Source organism: Ixodes scapularis, unplaced genomic scaffold, assembly GCF_016920785.2.
Source record: "Ixodes scapularis isolate PalLabHiFi unplaced genomic scaffold, ASM1692078v2 PGA_scaffold8__174_contigs__length_109621045, whole genome shotgun sequence".
NCBI lineage: Eukaryota > Metazoa > Arthropoda > Arachnida > Ixodida > Ixodidae > Ixodes > Ixodes scapularis.
This window is the reverse complement of record NW_024609883.1, coordinates 94,695,898-94,714,482: the sequence shown is the minus strand read 5'-3', so window position 1 is coordinate 94,714,482 and position 18,585 is coordinate 94,695,898. Positions and strand designations below refer to the sequence as shown.

General features: G+C 48.2%; 1 protein-coding gene across 1 annotated transcript; it reads left to right on the top strand.

Annotated features, from left to right (window-relative positions):
• The first annotated feature begins 897 nt into the window (after positions 1-897).
• On the top strand, positions 898-18,582 carry LOC115310094 (calcium-activated chloride channel regulator 2-like). Its single transcript, XM_042287066.1, has 7 exons — positions 898-945; positions 1,831-2,007; positions 2,680-2,795; positions 4,564-4,678; positions 8,412-8,642; positions 15,760-16,059; positions 18,168-18,582. Exons 1-7 carry the CDS (start codon positions 898-900, stop codon positions 18,435-18,437), a joined length of 1,257 nt encoding a protein of 418 aa, XP_042143000.1. The 3' UTR covers positions 18,438-18,582.
• Positions 18,583-18,585: the final 3 nt, after the last annotated feature.

The following is an 18,585-nucleotide window of genomic DNA, read 5'->3' as shown; positions in this document are numbered from 1 at the left end:
ATGAGAGGTGCCAGCTTTTGTGAATGCAGAGCTGCGATACACTCTTGGCACGTTGTAGTTGAACAAACATTGCGGACAACAAAGTCCGCATTGTTTGGCACCACAGAACTGACAAAAAGGGGAGAGGCTTTCAGGAGAGTAAATGTGGTGCGTGTAATCGTGGTCTTCTTGCTGCATGATTGGTGCCCTTCCTGTGTCGCTAAGAGTACTGGTTGAATCTTCTTCAGGCACAATATTAGATCCAGTCAGGACTGATGATGTCCTCAAAGTGCCACGCTGTTGCCGGCCGCGATCCTGACGTTGTCACAACAGCAGTGCTGCACGTGTGACAGACGCCTGTTCCTGCTACAGCAATTTCTCGAACTGGAAAGTCAACGTACGCCCTGGCCAGCCAGGGGCTGGGACGCCGCGACGACAGTGACACTCGCGTTCGCTCGTACCTTTTGCCGGAACTTGTTGCACCAACCGCAAGGATCGCGACTTCCGACAGAAAACGAATGTTGGAAACAACCACCCGCAGATTAGAACATTGGTGAACGTGGGTGAAGAATAGGGGCCATGCAAACCTATAGCCTCTTATATACTGGCAAAGCCTGGCAGATCGCCATGAGAAGCGGCCGCCGAAATGGAAAAGGCGGAGCGGCAGACAACGGATGAGAGGAGAGCCGTGTGACTGGCGCCCCGCTGCGGCGAGGCGCCGAAACACACTACTCCCGAGCGAACAAGTGTGTTTCGGGTCCTCGCTGCTGCAAAAGCTGAGCGCTAACGTCCCGGTTTTTCGAGAAATGGCTCTTTGATGCTCCATACTACCAGACCCTCGCGCTCCAAATCTGCGACCGGGCACTCTATGGCTCCGTCGTCGAACTGCCAGGATTTGTGAGTATAGAGGAGGCTACGATGGTGGAAACTACCACGAGGAGATTAGAAGTTAGAACATTGGTGGACGTGGGTGATGAGTAGGGGTCGTGCAAACCCAGTGTTGTAGGCATTACCTGAAAAAAGTAAGGAAATATGTTACTCGTTACTTGCAAAAAGAAGGAACGCGTTACCGACCCACGTTACATCAAAATAGAAGGAACGCATTACCATTAGCGATAAAAAGTAACGCACTTTATTTTTGCGTTACTTTTTTCATTTTTAGAATAACACCTTTTACGGTTTTGATGGCGCAAGTACGCATAAGCGCCGTATTTCAAGAAACATTTTGTACATGCACAAACTAAACATAATTACTTTTTTTTGTTGCGGTCTTCACCTTCATACGTGCAAGAAAAAAAAACGCAAAAAACACCACAGAAAACTCAAATGTTCACATGCCTTGGCAACTAAAAACACACAAAAAAAAATGGAAGTGAAATTTTTTAAGTCTTGGAAAGAAGGTGTAACGATCAACGTAACTACGTTACCCGTTACTTGAAATAAGTAACGTAAGTACGCTACCCGTTACTGCGTTGAAAGTGTAACGAGTACTTTACGTTAACCAAAAAGTAACTTGTTACCGGTAACGCCGCTACCTGTAAAGCGTTACCGCCAACACTGCGCAAACCACAAAGGCTACAGGTCCCAAACATTAAACATGTCAAAGGAAACAGCCAAAAATCACCATCATTATCATTAACTTCACAACGATCCAGCTCCTGTAACGCCATTTGTTGCTGCTCCGGGACCACTTTGTATGTACGGCCAGAATGAGACGTTAAACGCACCAGTTAAAGACTCGTTCCGGGCACAGTATCTATCTGTCTACTGGCGTTATAAGCCCATGAAAACGGCAAAGACAAAAAGCCCTTCAATGCGGATTCACGCTTTAATTTGGCTCGTTTTTTGCAGATGAACGTCACACGATGCAGCGAAATGATAACTGCCGGAGTGAAGGACTCGGTCAGGGGGAGGTGTCCATCGTTGAACACTTGCGGTCCTTCTCCGACGACCTGCGACGTGACCTTCTACCAAGATCCCCTCGTCCCAGCCACCGAATCCATCATGTTTTTGCCGTACCTCGACGGGGTACGCGGGTCCTTTGTCGCCGCTCTCTGTCCTCTGAGCTGCTTCCGTCGGGCTGTCGGAGATTCGCCTTTCTGGGGCCCTAGTCTGCACGGCGGGACAAAGCGGGACGGCAAGACAGGGAGATCGGCGCCTGCTTTGATTGGTCAGCGGTGTGGAGCTGGCCAATCACAACAGCCGCCAATGTTCGGTCCCTCGGTCCCGCCGTGTAGACTAGGACCCCTGTTTTCCGGTTGTCGCACTAAAGGCGAGTTCACACTTGGAAGCCGCAAGGGTCGCGCGACAGCTTTTTGTCACAAAATCGACAGTCGCTGTCACCAAAGTAACCGGTTCGGGGCAGTCGCTTCCAGACCAATTTCGCAAACCGCTCGGAAAGTCGCCGCGCGGCTGAGTCACTCAACCACACCCCGGAAGTGACGTGTGGCGCCCCGCGTTTGTTTACGTAAGGCATTCCGGCTGTAAATACATGTCCGCCTTGGAGCCTGGGTTCGCCATAACGCGGTGGCTATGACCAGTACCACTAAAGGATACCTATTTATTTTTAACGAGGAGCAACAGTTTAAACGAGCGCTCGAAAAAAAAAGTAAAAAAAGAAAAAAAGATGTCTTGTTAGGGCTCGCTGCTGACATAATTTTTTCATATTCAATATACATATATATTATTTTCATTCCACAGGTGAAGTTTTTCTGTAACCAGGACACCCACAACCCTGATGCAGAGAACATCCAAAACCGTCGTCACAATCATAAATCCACATGGGATGTGATCAAGCAGCATTCAGATTTCATTGGGTAAGCGAGCCTCTTGTTTTCATGTTTTGGTTTGCATTGATATACAGCGTGTATTTTAAATATATAACTCAATTTTTAAAAAAAGAACAACAACAACATCGACAACGACAACGACAGCAACAACAACAACGTGAAAGCTACACTAATGCGGCTTGTGGATGGGACTTTACGGTGAGGGGACATAATATAGGATGCTAGTCGTCACGATAAGTGGTTGATTGAATAAAGTACGGTAATTGTTATTTCTAATTAGTGGAGACAAACATAATTACAATTAAAAACGTGCTGAGCGTAATCGATAACCCCTTAGTCAATGCATTTTAGAAGTACTTGGAGGCACGTAGCAGGCGAGGTGGGCTGCTAAAGTTACCCCTTGTCCAATCCTTTCGATAATTGAAGAAGCACACCGTTAGTATTGCGCCTGGTCCAGGCGTAAGGCTAGGGGTGCGATGAGGTGCCCGCAAGGTGTTTCCGTTTCTTATCACGCGAGTTTTTGCACCAGCAGTCTCGGGCCTTTTGCGCAAGGGGTTCCTTTAACGCACTACGGCTAATTCCCATGCACTCATAATTTTTAAAAACATTCTTATCTAGTGTTTTCGGTGGAGCTTAGCAAGCTCCTCATTGGGACCATACTTCTATCTTCACTAACTAAAACGTTAATTAAAGAAATGTTAGTTCATTATTAACGCTATCGTGACTATTTGCACCCTATTGTGTGAACCTGGCCGTATAACTTGACTACTTAGACTTTATTAGTGTAGCTTTCACGGATAAAAGAAAACAAACAAACAAATTCGTAGAGCTTAAAATAAACTGATGCCAATGTTTTGAACGACCATTTTTCATAGTACGTGCACTTCATCCCGTAAATACCACAAAACTTTCGCTGTTCTGAAATCCAGGGCTACCTCATAGAAGGCGTCAGCGTGCCTGTGTGTTCTCTCGACGTAAGCGTCAAAACTCAGTCGTAGGCAAAACCATGTGTGTGAACGGGCTTTAACTTGCCAGGCAGCCGAAGTCACTGCGTCCATAACCACAAAGTCAAATTGTGGAGTTTTACGCAAGGAGGTTAGAAGTACTAGGAGAGGGCACGTTGCAATATTGGTGAAGCCTATAGTCATAAAAAGTGTAAACGATATTGTGCCCAGCGTGAGCGGAGATCTCTCTGGCAATTGATGCGCGTGACATGTCATGTGGGAGATGGATGGTTAATTGTAGGAGGATTCCTTGCAGGCTTGCGCGCGCTCCGTCCTGTAGGTTTTATCAGATCGAAGGCTAGACGAAGCCTAGCTACGGTCACGTGATGTGGTCATGTTCGGCTGATAAGTGAGGAGAGTAAGGAGAAAAATGAGAAGGAGGCGAGGCGCCAAGGGAGCGTGGCTTGTAAAGGCTACGCGGCCGACGTCATGCCCTCTCCTGGTTTACGTGCCGAACCAACAAAGAGTATCTAGAAGGCCTCTGCGGAGAATTGACGATTCGCTTCAACCGCTTGGGGTTCTTTCGACATGCAACCGCAATCTCGGTTACACGTCGCCAGCTCCGCGCTAGGCGGGCCTCGATAACCAGTAAGAGCGTTGGAGCGAACCATGTGGCATTACTTCGTGGTAGTCTTGTTTTCCCGCTTTTTATTGTCACGTACCTATCTTCGGCGCTCTTACTGGCACTTTGGTTTCTGGGTTTCTCGGCTTGCCGGTACGGAGTGGATCGCGTGGTGCTTTTACGGACGTAAATCGACCACTCTGATTTATTCTCTCTTGCGCTTTTTCAGGTTGGCCAAACTCACGGTCAACAGAACGGTGCACACCAGTTTTCGAGTGGTTCAAAAGGCCGACAAATTGGGAAAACGCCTGGTACTTGCAATGGACATGTCACGTAGTATGTCGGTAAGAGCGAGAGAAAAGTACTTCAGGGCAGATGCCGTTAGTGATCGTAAGTAACACAGCAAGGTGACTGGTGCGCGATTGAAAAAATTTTGTTCATACTTGTCCAGGTCGCTTGCACCTTGCATTTAATTGCATTATAATCATAACCTTAAAATGCAAGCCTTTCACCTTTGTTGGTGTAAGACTGCTGGCAGCTGATAAAACCTGTTTGCTCTACTGACGTCTAACCGCTGGTTACCTCAGTTGGTAGAGCACTCTCCTGAAAATGGAGAGGTCCCGGGTTCGATACCCGGACCAGGCGAATCCTTTCGATTGCGCACTAGTCACCTAGCTGTGTCTGGAGATTTGTGTTTGTCCTTTGTCTCTCTTGTTCTCCTTCTCCTGGGATTACTTTCGTTGATTCTTCTTACGCCCGCTTGCAACTTGTATTCAATTGCATTATACCCTTAAGCACAGCTCGTGCACAAAACTCTCACGTCAAAACATCACAACAGTCCATTGCCTCTCACTCGCGCTGCGTCATTGTTTCGTTAGCACTCGAGTAAAATCAACTAGCCAGCGAATATTAGGGTTGGCATTCGGGTCCACGTAAGTAGGGTGACAGAAATCGCACCACAAGTTTCACGAAGACCTTATATAGCGCGGTTCACGCGATATCCTGTTCTCATCGAGAACTGAGGGAGAGGAAAAATGAAGAGAGTCTGTATTTGCGGAGAAACACTTAAATCGTCTTCATTTGGCCTCCAGAATCACCAATATCGATATTATATTCCAGTTTGATGCACGGAGGCTGCAGAAAATGATTTTCAAAGTACCGCTAAAGCCCCTCCGTCCCGGAGCCTGTTGTCGTGTTAGGAATTCTCACAATCTCCGCTTTTTCTTATCTTCGGCACCTATCAAAGTTACGCACGAGCACACTTGCTATTTTCAGAAAGGCCAGAAAAAGACGTCCGACTTTTGTCAATAGGGGGGAACATACCTACGCGCCTGGCGGCCGAAAGATCTCTTTATGACCACGACTGGTCGGAGCTCTTTAGTGCTTGGTCGCGTTTAGTTATTGAGTTTGGGGTTCGGGCACTTCATACGAGCATCCTGACTCAAGTGCAGCAGAAGTATAATGTATCGAACGTATGTCGCTGAGATATGTTTCTTCGCCGCCGTGCGATTTCGGAAATAAAAAAAATCGTTTGGAATGTGTACTACCCGGTGCCCACTGCTAGCGCTCTCTGAAAAAAAAAAGAAACAAAAATACCCTATAACAAGATACCCTTGTAGCCCTGTCAATGCCAAGAGTTCGTGCAAGGAGACGCCCTTTCGCGTGCACCTGAAGAAAAAAGAAACAAAAAAGTCCGAGGGCACCTAAGCACTTCTTATGAGTTGTGAATGCGAAAGCATTAATGTCGTCCTTCCGCTCCCTTAGTTCCTCCTCGGCGTAGTAGCGTAAACGCCACGTTTCCCTGACGGACGGCCGCGCGCGCTCTCGTGAAGGGGTTTTGCAGCGCCGAGCTCGGCCGTGCACCCTCCCTGGCGTTTGCCCGAGCGCGATCTGTCGCCAGGCTCGCACCGCCTCACCGCTCTTAACGGCGGCAGCGCCGCTGCGTGCACTGCGCTGACATGAAGAGGGCTTCTCTGGTGGCTATTTTTAGAACTACGCCGCTCAAGAGCCAATGGGAACCTCGTTCCTTGACGACGCGGGCCAGCCAGTGGGTGCATAATCTATCCGAAATCGGCTTCATTTCGCTCCACTAGAAAGGGGGATTTTAGGCTCCGTTTGGCCAACGTTTGACATGGTTTTAAAGCTGATGTCTTCGGTTCGCTCCATGGGAAAGTTATCGCTTTCGCATTGAAACGGACTATTGCTTCACCTATGTTTCCACAAGCGCCCTTAATATGAAGCACTAATTCCCCAGTGACTTGTACGTAAGTTTTTGTGACGTAACGTAACGTTGAAAATATGGGGTTGTGCGAACGAGCCGTTACCGCCAACATTACTCTAGTTACAGGGATATTGCAAGGAAATTCTAGTGCATATATTTCATTGTTTAAGTGTCAGTCACGTTGTCGCCACACCACGGAGACACCAATTTTTTTTTTTTTGCTTGAAAGGACATTAAAATAATATTTAAAAGGAATAAACTGAATGTCGTTACGTCACTCTGAACTTAAAAGCAGCGCCGCTCCGCGGAAATATGGTTGCAAGCTGCGCGCGCACGAGCCCCGTCGAACTTCGTTGAACCGGAGTTCCCTTCTCTTCCGGCCTATTCAGCTCTTGCGGGGAGCGGCGAGATGTTACTAAAATGAACAGGTTTGAACACTGGGTTGTAGCGCGTTGACGACGCCAGGTGGCAGAGATCATTATCACGCCAGACCCCAAGGAGCTCTGCCCGTGCTGGGCTACTTGACGTCCCGTCTACCGTGATGCATCGCTCCCCAATTGCTGATCTTCGAGCGCTCGCTAGGGTTGGTCCTTTCAAACAAAAGATATAACCACCCGTTCAAAATATAACTGTGCAATTGTCATTAGGAGATATAGTGTAAACTTAGTGCTTAACTTAGTTGAGAACGGGAGGTATATCTTAAGTTTCTATTCAGTATCTCTTTAAAGGGGCCCTGCAATCATATTTAAGCGTCTACCTTTTCTTGAGGTTGCCACGTCCCTCGGGGTTCGGGCAAGCCAGCGGGCACGGAGAGACTTACTAAATATCTGTGCGTCATATTTTAACCGGACGACGCGGAAACCTCCTCCACCTACGGGGGCGACCCGCGGTGCCGAAAGCGCGCGATATGTGACGTCTTACGTTCTGGGCTTACTCCTGGTCAGAGCTGTTGAAAGCTTATTTTTTGTCGAAATAAAAAATATAAGTAGCGCGAACCGTTTCAATTATTTGTAAAAGTAGTTTTTGTTCACTTTTTTAGATCAGAAAAGAAACAAATGCAGTTTATAAGGTACGGAAACAAGGAATGACCCGTCGACATACCCGCCACCAAGCGGTGGAAAAGGCGGCGCATACTAGAAAGGTGTAGTGGGATCAGGCGCCAACGAGCGGCGAGCGTAGAAAAGTCCCGGATGTACGCCGCGGCGTTGCGGTCGTACGGACTGGAGGATCCGACCGGTTCCGAGCGTTCCCATGGCCTTCGGCGAGCAGCTTTGGCTTGCAGTTTGGCCTTTTGATGGTATGGCAGCGAGAAGTGGCTCCCGTTCTGAACTGATCTTTACCCCGTGTTTGCTGTCGTTTGTGGCCAATGAAGTGTCATGCCGATTTAGTGTCTAATAGCGCGGCAAATGCAATGCGAGCCGCCCTGGCTGCTCGCTTTATACAGCCTATGCAGAACATGCTTTAGTGGCGCCCTCTCGAGCCGTCGACACGGAGTGCGGCAGGCGTGACCGCTCGCTGCGCTCACTACCCCTCGTCTTGTTCACGGCCACTCAAGCAACCAAGAACATCATGAACTTTATTTTTTTGCTTGTTTTTGTAATTTTAATTTGCTTGTAACTTCTAAAATAAAGCGAAATTCGAGAAAAGAAAGGTTTCATTAAGTTACTACGTTCAGTGCGCTCAGGTTCGGTGCAAACTGAAAACCAGTAGCAAGGACTTTGGTGCTACCCGGGCACCAAAGTCCTTGCAGGGCCCCTTTAAGTCTGGCTAGGGAATTACCGCCTTGCGTTCGCAAAGCTTGCCGACGTAGTCGTTGGACTCGTCAATGTGACGCAGTGTCCTCTGTTGTTCAACAGTGTTTCAACAGAAGTACCTTTCTGAAGCTCTCGGTGGGCCACCTCATCCGACACAGCATCTCCGTCGGACAGCACGTAGGCATCGTTACATTCGCCGGAAGGGGCATGCTCTTCCATTCCCTGGTACAAGTAAATGGCAGCGACACACGGGAGCGGCTTGCGACCATCGTCGCTACTATGTTACTATTGGGCGGAACGTGCATTGGATGCGGACTTCGAGACGGTATTAGGGTAAGAGTCAACGGCTGCCCAATATTCATCCAGGTACTGACGAGACTATTTCGCAAAGTATGGATGACACATTGAGTTATGGAGCACGCATCGCTAGCACTGCCTTCAGTATTGAACTTACCAGCATAGAGGCTGGTTCACCACATAAAGGCTAAACACAGCGAGTTGACTGTTGTGCGACCGAGCACCAGTCATCTAACTATGTTTGGAGGTTTGTGCTCGTTCTCCCCGCAGGGGGCACTTGTGAAAGCAGGTGTTTGAAGAGTGGCGTCTCCACGGACCCCGAGCCCCGCAGGGGGCGCCTGCATCATAGGTGCTAGGTGCTTGGTGAGTAGCGTCACCGTGGACCCCAGCCACGTGGGCCACCATACCCGCACGCAGGGGGAAACTACTTTAGTAGGTGCTTGGTGAGTGGCGTCACTACGAACCCCAAGCCATGTAGGTTCACCCACCCACGTCTGGCTGTGCGTGGCGTACCCGCGTGTCCGGGGAAAAGGGGACCCCGGTGGTTGAGCTGAGCCCGGGGTATGTTTGGACCCTTCGGGGCCCCCCGGGCAAGGCAATACACCGCTTCGACCCCAGCTTCACGTAGACGGGTGTCCTGGCTTGGCCCGACCAGGGTGATTCAGTCAGTCGCCTCTTCTACCCTCTTGTTCCTTCTTTCACTTTTCCTCCCACCTCTTTCTCTTTTCTTTTACACTCTCTTCCTTCCTTTTTCACCTTCTTAGGCGGCAAGGGCCAACATTAAGTGGAAACAGGTCCTTTCCCTGCAACCACCCAAGGGTATAGTGCCCGGGCAGCACTGGTAGAGTAATTTTGTCAGCCAAGCCCATCTTGCTATGGCGCGTTACCTACCCCCTTGTTGGGCTCCGTGGTGGGCGGTGCACCCGGGCACTGAAATTCCCTCCCATCTCATATGGGTCAGCGCAACAAAACCTTTCGTGATCGGCCTCTGGAAGGGGCCGCACCGAAGCTCAAGTCACTCCCGAAACATCCATAGTACTCTAAAAATTTCCAAAATTCCTTGTCTTGCACTTTGAAGAAGAAAAACCACTTGTTAAACTGTCCCCTTTCCTGGTCGCCATGGTACTAGAAGGAATCGTTGGGAAGGATTACTCTGCAAAAAATATGCCGTCCGGTGACTTTCTGGTTGAAATCAACACCAAAAAGCAGTGATCAATGCTCTTCTTTCTCTCAATGCTGCCTCTGGATACAAAGTAAATGTTACTCCACACCGAAGGCCTAATACAGTTTAAGGAGTTATCTCAGAGGATGACCTAATGGACTCATCTGACGAGGAACTTGTCGAAGGCCTTTCAGACCAAGGAGTGAGTAGTAGCTGCTCGACGGATCACCCTTCGTCGTGAGTGTGTGGATCGAGTGAAAAACAAGACATGTTATTCTTACCTTCGACACCACCACACTTCCAGAGACCATAAAGGCAGGTTACCTCCAGTGCCGTGTTCGCCCCTATGTGCCGAACCCTCAGCGGTGCTTTAAGTGCCAAAGTTTCGGCCATGCGTCACGGAGCTGCCGGGGAAGTGACACTTGCGCGAAATGCTCCAGTAAAGAGCTGTTGCCGACACTTGCGAAAGTGAACCGAGATGTGTGAACTGTGATGGTCGCCATCCAGCATACTCGCGCTCTTGTCCGAAGTGGAAATAAGAGAAAGATATTGACTCTGAAGACCACAGAAAACATCTCGTACCATGAGGCAAAAAAACGTCTTTCCTTCCTGTCGAAAGGAGGATATGCCGAGGTCGTGCGCAGGGGACCCGCACGGCCCGTGATGGCATCGGTGGGAACCCAGACTCCTACAAAAGGAGTGTGTCTCCCGTCAGTGTCCCCTCTAAAACCCACGGGAGCGGTGCCAGCTACACTGCGCCCCAACCTGGACGCTGTTCCTTCAACGTCCACCCTAAAGCGGCGGATGGCACCACCCGCCCCCCCTGCCTCCCAAAGGCCGGAGACACCCCCGTGTCTTGACCCAGAAGAGACCTAGTGAGCCGTTAAGGCTGCCGACTCCAGCGGGTCTCCCCACGGCTCCCACTGAGGAGCCTATGGACAAGGGTGGACCCAAGCCCGGTGAGGAAAGTCTCGCGGGATCTGACTCCTCCCTTTCTGCCACCAGTGACTCCACTGGCCAGCAAAAAGAGGCTGTAAAAAAGAAAAATGCACCGCGCAAAAAGATAGATTTTAACCCATAGTCATTTCATTCAAATTTCTACCGGTTTTTATATTCACTTCGCACTGGCTAAGCATATAGGTATTATGCAGTGGAACTGTCGCGGCTTTCTACGTAACAAAGATGACATCAATTCATTTTTGGATGACCTCTGCCCTGTTGCTATTTGCCTACAGGAGACTTACCTGACTGACTCGCACACGCAGGTTTTGCGTCATCACCAAGTTTTTAGCAAGGACCGCCATTCCTCAAGCCCTTCGGGTGGTGTAGCAGTAGTGGTTCAGAGTGGAGTGGCATGTGCCAAAGTTCCGTTACAAACATCACTTGAGGCAGTTGCAGTTCGCATAATTTTGACCGCCTCATCACTCTACAGGGTGAAACAAGGAGACGCCAGGCTCTTGAAATCGACCGGAAAATTCGGTGTCTTAACCTATTGGGGAGAAGGACAGACCGTGACGCCCCAAGCGGTTAACTTAACAACTACACAGATGGGGACAACAAATACAATGACGCAGCGCTCGGCCGACATTACCGAACGCGACGTTAGCGTTCGGCTGGAGTTCGTGTTCTCCGGTGAGGAGGAGGAGGGGCTCTTTTGTTTCCACTACGGCCTGCATGAACAATGCAGTATGCACGGTCCCAGCTCAGCACAAAAGCCGAAGTGGGTCAAGCTCGCATTCTCTGAGGATAGATCCGGCACTTAACGTCGCTTCGTCGATTGTTAGTATTTTTTACATTAAACTGGTGCCCCGCTCTCTATTGTAGAAGATAACATGGACATGCCCATAAGGCCTGTCGGCATGTGCACAGGCCTTGTGTTGAGTAAACACCGAGCGTGGGGAAAACAAACGGGTCAGGGCGACCCGTATTGTTCAATCTCCTGCCCAATCGCGCTACGACTTTGTGCAGCGTTGCCCACAGATGGTGCATTTTTTTTTGTGTGAAATTTGCAAAGAGCGAACTTACCTGAGGAAAAAGCAAAGAAAGAAAAAGGCTTAGCTCCTATGGAAAGGTAGCGAAGCCACCGGTTTGCAAACAACACGGCGCCGTTTCGCATGGGAGATAAGAGATGGCGCAAGCGGTCGCGACGCCAACTGTCGCCAAGGAACGAGCAGACGCCGTCGAGAGAAGGCCCTTCTGCAGACAAGGAACTGCAGTTCCTTGCTGTTACCGCGCCTGTCTTTTTTGTTTCTGCGACTGTCGCCGCCTGCGGAACGCGCGCCGCTTTTGAGTCGAAAATATCGTCTGCTAAAAAGGCCTGCTTTCGGCGCCGTATGCTCGTTCGTTGGCGGCGTTTGTTGCGTCATCTCGTCTCCCGTGCGAAACGGCGCCGTGTTGTTTGAAGACCGGTGGCTTCGCTGTGTTTCCATAGGAGCTAAGCCTTTTTCTTTCTTCACTTTTTCCTCAGGTAAATTCGCTCTTCGCAAATTTTACAAAAAAAAAAAAATGCACCATTTGTGGGCAACGCTGCACAAATTCATAGCGCGATAGGTTAAGAAACCGAATTTTCCAGTCCATTTAAAGCGCCTGGCGTCTCCTTGTTTCACCCTGTAGTGTCACTGTACTTACCACCTAATGTTCTGCTGCATCTTCATGAACTTCAAGCACTCATCAACCAACTTCCCAAACCTTTTTTAATCGTTGGTGATTTTAACGCCCACCATCGTTTGTGGGGAATCTCTTGTCAAGACTCTCGAGGTTGAGTTGTTGAACGACTTTTATTATCAACTGGAATCTGCTTGCTGAATAAGAAAGAACCTACACTTTTTAGTGCTGCCCACAACACTTTTACATCAATCAACTTATCACTATCACCACTATCTCTACTTCCATGCTTTTCATGGAAGGTTTTAGACAATCCTTTGGCAGCGACCATCTACCCATAATTTTAGGGAGCGTTTTACCAGTTTCATCGATACCAACTCGGCTTCCGCGATGGAAGTTGGAAAAGGCCGACTGGTCTATTTTTGGTTTAGAAGCAGCACTTGATCCCGGCTTGTTTCTTCATACGACTCCTGAGGATGCGACGCTTTACGTCACAGAATGCATTATAAATGCTGCTTCCGCTTCAATTCCACAGACTTCAGGAGATCTTCCCCGCAGGTGCAAGCCCTAGTGGAATGAGGAATGTACTTCCACTCGAAGAAGCCAGAACAAGGCGTGGGGAACTTTTCGGCGATACCCAACTTTCCGTAACTTGATCGAGTTTAGGAAAAAAAGAGCACAAGCTCGGGTGGACACGAAAACAGGCCAAGTGGGCTTCATGGACAAAGTATGTTTCATCCTTAAATAGTTGTGTCATTGCTAAAGAAGTATGGGATCGTCTCAAAAAAGTTAGCGGGCTGAACCATGCTTTCAAAATTCCACTTCTTCCTTCAATCTCAGCATCTTTAACAGGGCAAGCAGACTTCCTCGCAGAACAATTTCAGGGTGTTAGTAGTTCTTCCAATTACAGTACGGAGTTTGTAAACTTCCGGTCTACCGCTGAAAAACAGAAAATCACTATGTCAGGCTTTAACTCTGTTGCACACAACAAACCATTCACACAGTGTGAACTCGAAGTTGCTCTCAGGTTAAAAAAGCAGTATGCACCTGGGCCAGAGAGTGTTCACTACAAGATGCTCAAACACCTGTCTAATGAATCCCTGTACCAACTGCTGTCCTTTCTCAATTACCTTTGGGAAGCTGCTGCTTTTCCGCATTCTTGGAGATGTGCCCACGTTATACCTTTGCTGAAGCCTGGAAAAGATCCCTCTCTGGCTACAAGCTACCGCCCCATAGCTCCTACAAGCTGTTTGGGGAAAACTTATGAAAGGCTTATAAATCGCGACCTTATATTTTTTTTAGAGAAACACTTTTTCGACACTAACCAGTGGGGCTTTCGGGCTGGACGGTCGACTATGGACCATCTGGTCCAACTTGAGACCGTCATACGTGAGCCCTTTGTTCACCGGCAGCATTGTGTGTCCGTGTTTTTTGATTTAGAGAAAGCATATGACACTACATGGAGGTATGGTATCCTTCGAGGTCTCTACAACTGTGGAGTGCGTGGCCGCATGCTCCGTTGCTTGCAGAACTCTTTAAGTGAACGTACATTTCAAGTTCGATTAGGCTCGACTTTATCCAGTGTCTTCTTACAAGAAAATGGTGTCCCCCAAGGAGAAGTTTTAAGTGCCACTTTATTTGCCGTTAAGATAAACAGTCTGGCTCAAGTTATACCGCCATCCGTTTCTTACTTACTTTACGTGGACGACGTGCAAATATTTTTTTCGTCTTGCAATCTTTCTAGTTCTGAACGGCAATTGCAGCTCACAATAAACAGGATGAGCAAATGGGCAAATGAAAATGGTTTTAAATTTTACCCAGAGAAAACTGTGTGTGTGCCCCCTCCCTGCGACGAGGTCTCTCTTTGGATCCAATCTTACAATTGAATAACAAAGAAATATCAGTGAAGCACGAACATATATTTTTAGGCATGATCTTTGATAAAAAGCTTACATTTAAGTCTCATTAAAAGAAATAAAGCAGAAGTGCTTGCAATCCTCTAACATCCTTAAGGTACTGTCACATGTATCTTGGGGGTCTGACAGGCGATGCCTCCTACGGTTGTACAATGCTTTAGTTCGGTCGCGCCTTGATTATGGAGCGATCGTTTACGGTTCAGCACGACCTTCCACACTAAGGATGTTGGATCCGGTTCATCACCTCGGACTCCGGCTTGCCATAGGGGCATTTCGCACATCACGCGTATTAAGCTTGTATGTGGACACACATCAAATGTCTCTTGAAAAACGCCGACAGTACTTGAGCCTGTTTTATTATTACAAGGTCCAGTCGGATCTCAAAAATCCTATTTATAGTATTTTACACACCCCTCAGTTCTGTAAATTGTTTGAAAACAAGCCAACAATTGTACACCCCCTAGGTTTTCGAGTTCAAAGTATTTGTAGCTCTCCGAACCTCCCTGTCCCTTTCACAAGTGGTGTTAACTTGCTAAAATCTATAGAGAGAATTGCCCCTTGGAACGAGCTACCCGTATGTTGTGATTGGTCTTTCACCAAATACAGTAAGAAGACCGTTGCTTCACAGTTTCTTCAGAAAGAGTTTCTATCTTTGCAAAAAAAGGATATCTAGAGTTTGCGCCGAGTACTATACTGACGGGTCGAAATAAGTCACGTTGGTTGTGCAGTTTATTCTAGTAACTTTGGAAGAGCTGTGCAGCTTGACTCAATGGCAAGCATCTTCACCGCAAAGTTCCGTGGTATTTTATTAGCCATTGAGCATATTCTGGACAACAGTGTTTTGAACGCAGTCATTTTTGCCGATTCGCAAAGTGTCTTATCTGCTATTTCTTCCAGAGTTTCTACAAAGAATGTACGTACACAACATGTTCGTTTTAAAGTAAACAGCTCTTCGTCTTGGATGCAATATCAAATTTTGCTGGGCACCAAGTCACGTGGGAATCGCAGGAAATGAGAATGCAGATCGCCGGGCTGCATCTGCCACACACTAAATAGTACCTTTTGACCTGCCCTACCAGGATTTTAAACCACTTCTAAAGAAATCTCTTTTAAAGACTTAACTAGAATGGGACACTGAAACCAATAACAAGCTTCATATGATTAAACCCATGATAGGCATCTGGGAAAGTTCAAGAGAGCGTTTATCGCATATTTTAAGGTGTTCTGTTTGTTGGCCTGGCCCCGCAGATAAGCAGCCCTTGCTCTTGCAGAACGTTTTGTATAAGTTTTAATGAAGACGTTCGCCATTATTTTTGTTATTATTATTATTGTTATTACTATTATTATTATTATTATTATTATTATTATTATTATTATTATTATTATAAAAGTTAGAAGTTTGAAAAGTCTTGAAGAAGCTTCTTTCGGCGCCAGAGAACACTCTCTACAATGGCACGGGCACTTGGCGCAGATCCTGGAAGAAAGTGGCGCCAGCGCGTCGGGCGGCACCATACTTCTCGTGTCCGATGGCGAAGAGAACTATGGACCTTACATCGTCGACGTGCTCCCGGAGCTGGTTCGCAAAGGAGTGACTGTTCACACCTTCGCTCTGGGTACCGAGGCCGACCAGAAGCTGCAGGACGTGGCGCTTCAGACGGGCGGTACCGCTTACGCCTTCGGGGATCTCCAGACCAACACCATTTCCGAGATGACCCTCTCGTTCGTCCTGTCCACGACGTGGAATCTGGACAAGGCACTCCAACCTGTCATCGTGAGTTATCGTTCTCCGTCGAGTCAATCGTAAAAGCCTGGCGTGACCACGCAAGGTCAGTAGAATGCCCATGTCGCTGTAGAAGAAACAAAAGTGGGAAAAAGCAAACAACAACAACGAACGACTGGGTTGCTATGCGGAGAGCCAGTCGTCTGCTTCTTGCTCAGGAGTTGCGGTGACGTCAGAACGACACCGAGTTCTGATTGGCTTTGGTTGGAGGGATAGGAGGTAGACATCGATGCTAGACGCCTTGAGGTCTACACTCTATTTAATTTCAATCAGCCAATAAGAGCTCGGCGTTTTGATGTCATAGCAACGCCTGCCCAAGAAGCAGACGAACTTGCTCTCCGCATAAACAAACACGCCGTTTACAAACAAACCCGCTTGTGCCCACACCAGATGTGGGCATTGCGCGTGCGCAGAAACCATATTCCCGCGAGAGGAAGCGTCTGCGCATGCGCAGTACCAACAGCAGCGCTGCCGCAGCGGCGTGATGTCAGAGTTGATTTGGTGTCGATAGTCGCCGACAGCTTAAGAAGAGAAGGGCGCGGCGAGTCACGTGCATCTAACTATGGCTCCTCAGCTAATCAGGTATCGGCATTATTCGATAAGAACGGCGAGGAACCAATCACAAAGCGAGAACGTAATTAGTCATGCCCTGCGCTTCTGAAGTCGTAGGTCTCTGCAGTAGCAAACAACTCAGAAGGAATTCCATGAACTAATCTCTTGCGCTGAAAGTTCACTCTCGCTCCTCTCCCCCATGGTTCAACGCTAATTCTTCCCTCTCCCCCAATCGAAACTAATTTAATAAAACGCTTTACTAAAGGAACGCGTTCTACACGGCTCGTTCGAATTAGGCAGCGTGCGTATACACAGAACCAAGTCCTGCCACAGCAAAGGGGACAGCCCGCTTCCGAGAGAACGCAGCTGCGCATTGCGCTGTCAACGAGCTTTCGCTCTGCGCCGAGGGAAGGGGCTGCCACCGACGCGCAGAGATACTGGAGTCACCGAGACAGCAGATACGACCCATGTCTCCGCCGTCTGCTGTTCGGGGCGATAAATAAGGGGCAGCCACCTGTCCCAATTTGAAGGGGAAAACCCCAAGGCTCAGCGCGTCCAGCCGTTCCCACTACGCAAAAGCTGTCGACTCAAAGTTCCACTGGAGTTTCACGGAGCGAAAACTCCCTTCCCCTTCACTCTCCGACGCATTGTAAAACAGAAGGGAGGAGGACATGTTAGAGAAGGGCTCCAAGTCATACGCCAGACAATGTAACCTATCATTGTCGCTACCACGTCTACTCTTTGTTCGGTGTTTTCTTCTTCTTTGTTTCGGGTATGTGTGTGTGTGTGCGTGTGTGTGTGTGTGTGTGTGTGTGTGTGTGTGTGTGTGTGTGTGTGTGTGTGCGTGTGCGTGTGCGTGTGCGTGTGCGTGTGCGTGTGTGTGTGTGTGTGTGTGTGTGTGTGTGTGTTTGCGCGCGCGCGCGCGGGGGGGCGGGAGATTTATTTTCGCAGTATGGCCAGGCTTCACTTTACGGGTTGATACATTTTTACAACGGCATCTTATGGTTGGTTTTTCTTGACGTCAGAGCCAGGACGTCCCTCAGTGCTTGTGATGGTGGATACAGGTCATTAGGTTATTATGACAACCTCGAAGGTTCGTGCAGAAAGCAAGGTGAAAGTCTGGAACCATTGAGTTGTGAAACCAGCATTGTAGAAATCAACGTTTTAACTTTATGCTACCAATTAAAGTATAACCAGGTAAAACTAAGACTTCTACACACGTCGTAGTGTGATTTCTGTCAATCTTAGAATGTTAACCACAGCGTCACGCTTGATTGCTTATGTCGGACTGCGATTCAAGTAAACTCCACGTAAAGTCAATTTATGTCTCCGCTGATTAACAACACGCCGTTTGTATGAGGCTGCCTATTAGTTTACTGCAGACGGTTTAAAATCATCTGTTTATTTTACCCCCGAGATGTGAGGGAAATACGCGTACTACCATGAAGAAGCCTCACCTATAAACGTTCTAGATTACGCGATGAAGCTTTCGTAGATTCCACGTCATTTGCTTAGGGACTGTGACTTTCTGGCTTCTTGGCTTTCAGATGATGGACACAACCACGTCTTTCAGCGGCACGAAAGAATTTCCGTTCACCATACAAGAGGAACTGGGGAATAACACCAGCGTCTTCATCTCCTACTTGGAACCGCAAAATATTTCCGCCGAGCTATTTGACGGTAGCGGTAAACCTTGCGTTACCGAGTGCCCTGTGAACGCGACCGATCTGAGCATCAGCGTGAACCTCCCGACAACCACTGCCGTAGGTTTAATCACTGTTTATTCAAGTCGTATTGGTCTTCCGCCTTGTGTTTAAAATATCAGTGCCGCTTGAAAAGCCGCTGAGGATAGTCAGGTTCTGATGGTAATAATGGTGACTCAACCGCAATGATTTGAAGGTTATAAGCAAGATGTTTTAAAGAAGCGGAAAGCATAAACTATAGATGAATGTGTAGGAACTAATT

Excerpts from the sequence above, each read along its gene's own strand:
- LOC115310094 (XM_042287066.1), top strand. The coding sequence starts at position 898 with ATGGTGGAAACTACCACGAGGAGATTAGAAGTTAGAACATTGGTGGAC. Across the intron at positions 2,008-2,679 it reads TTTTGCCGTACCTCGACGGG|GTGAAGTTTTTCTGTAACCA; the intron begins GTACGCGGGTCC and ends TTCATTCCACAG. Across the intron at positions 4,679-8,411 it reads ACATGTCACGTAGTATGTCG|TGTTTCAACAGAAGTACCTT; the intron begins GTAAGAGCGAGA and ends GTTGTTCAACAG.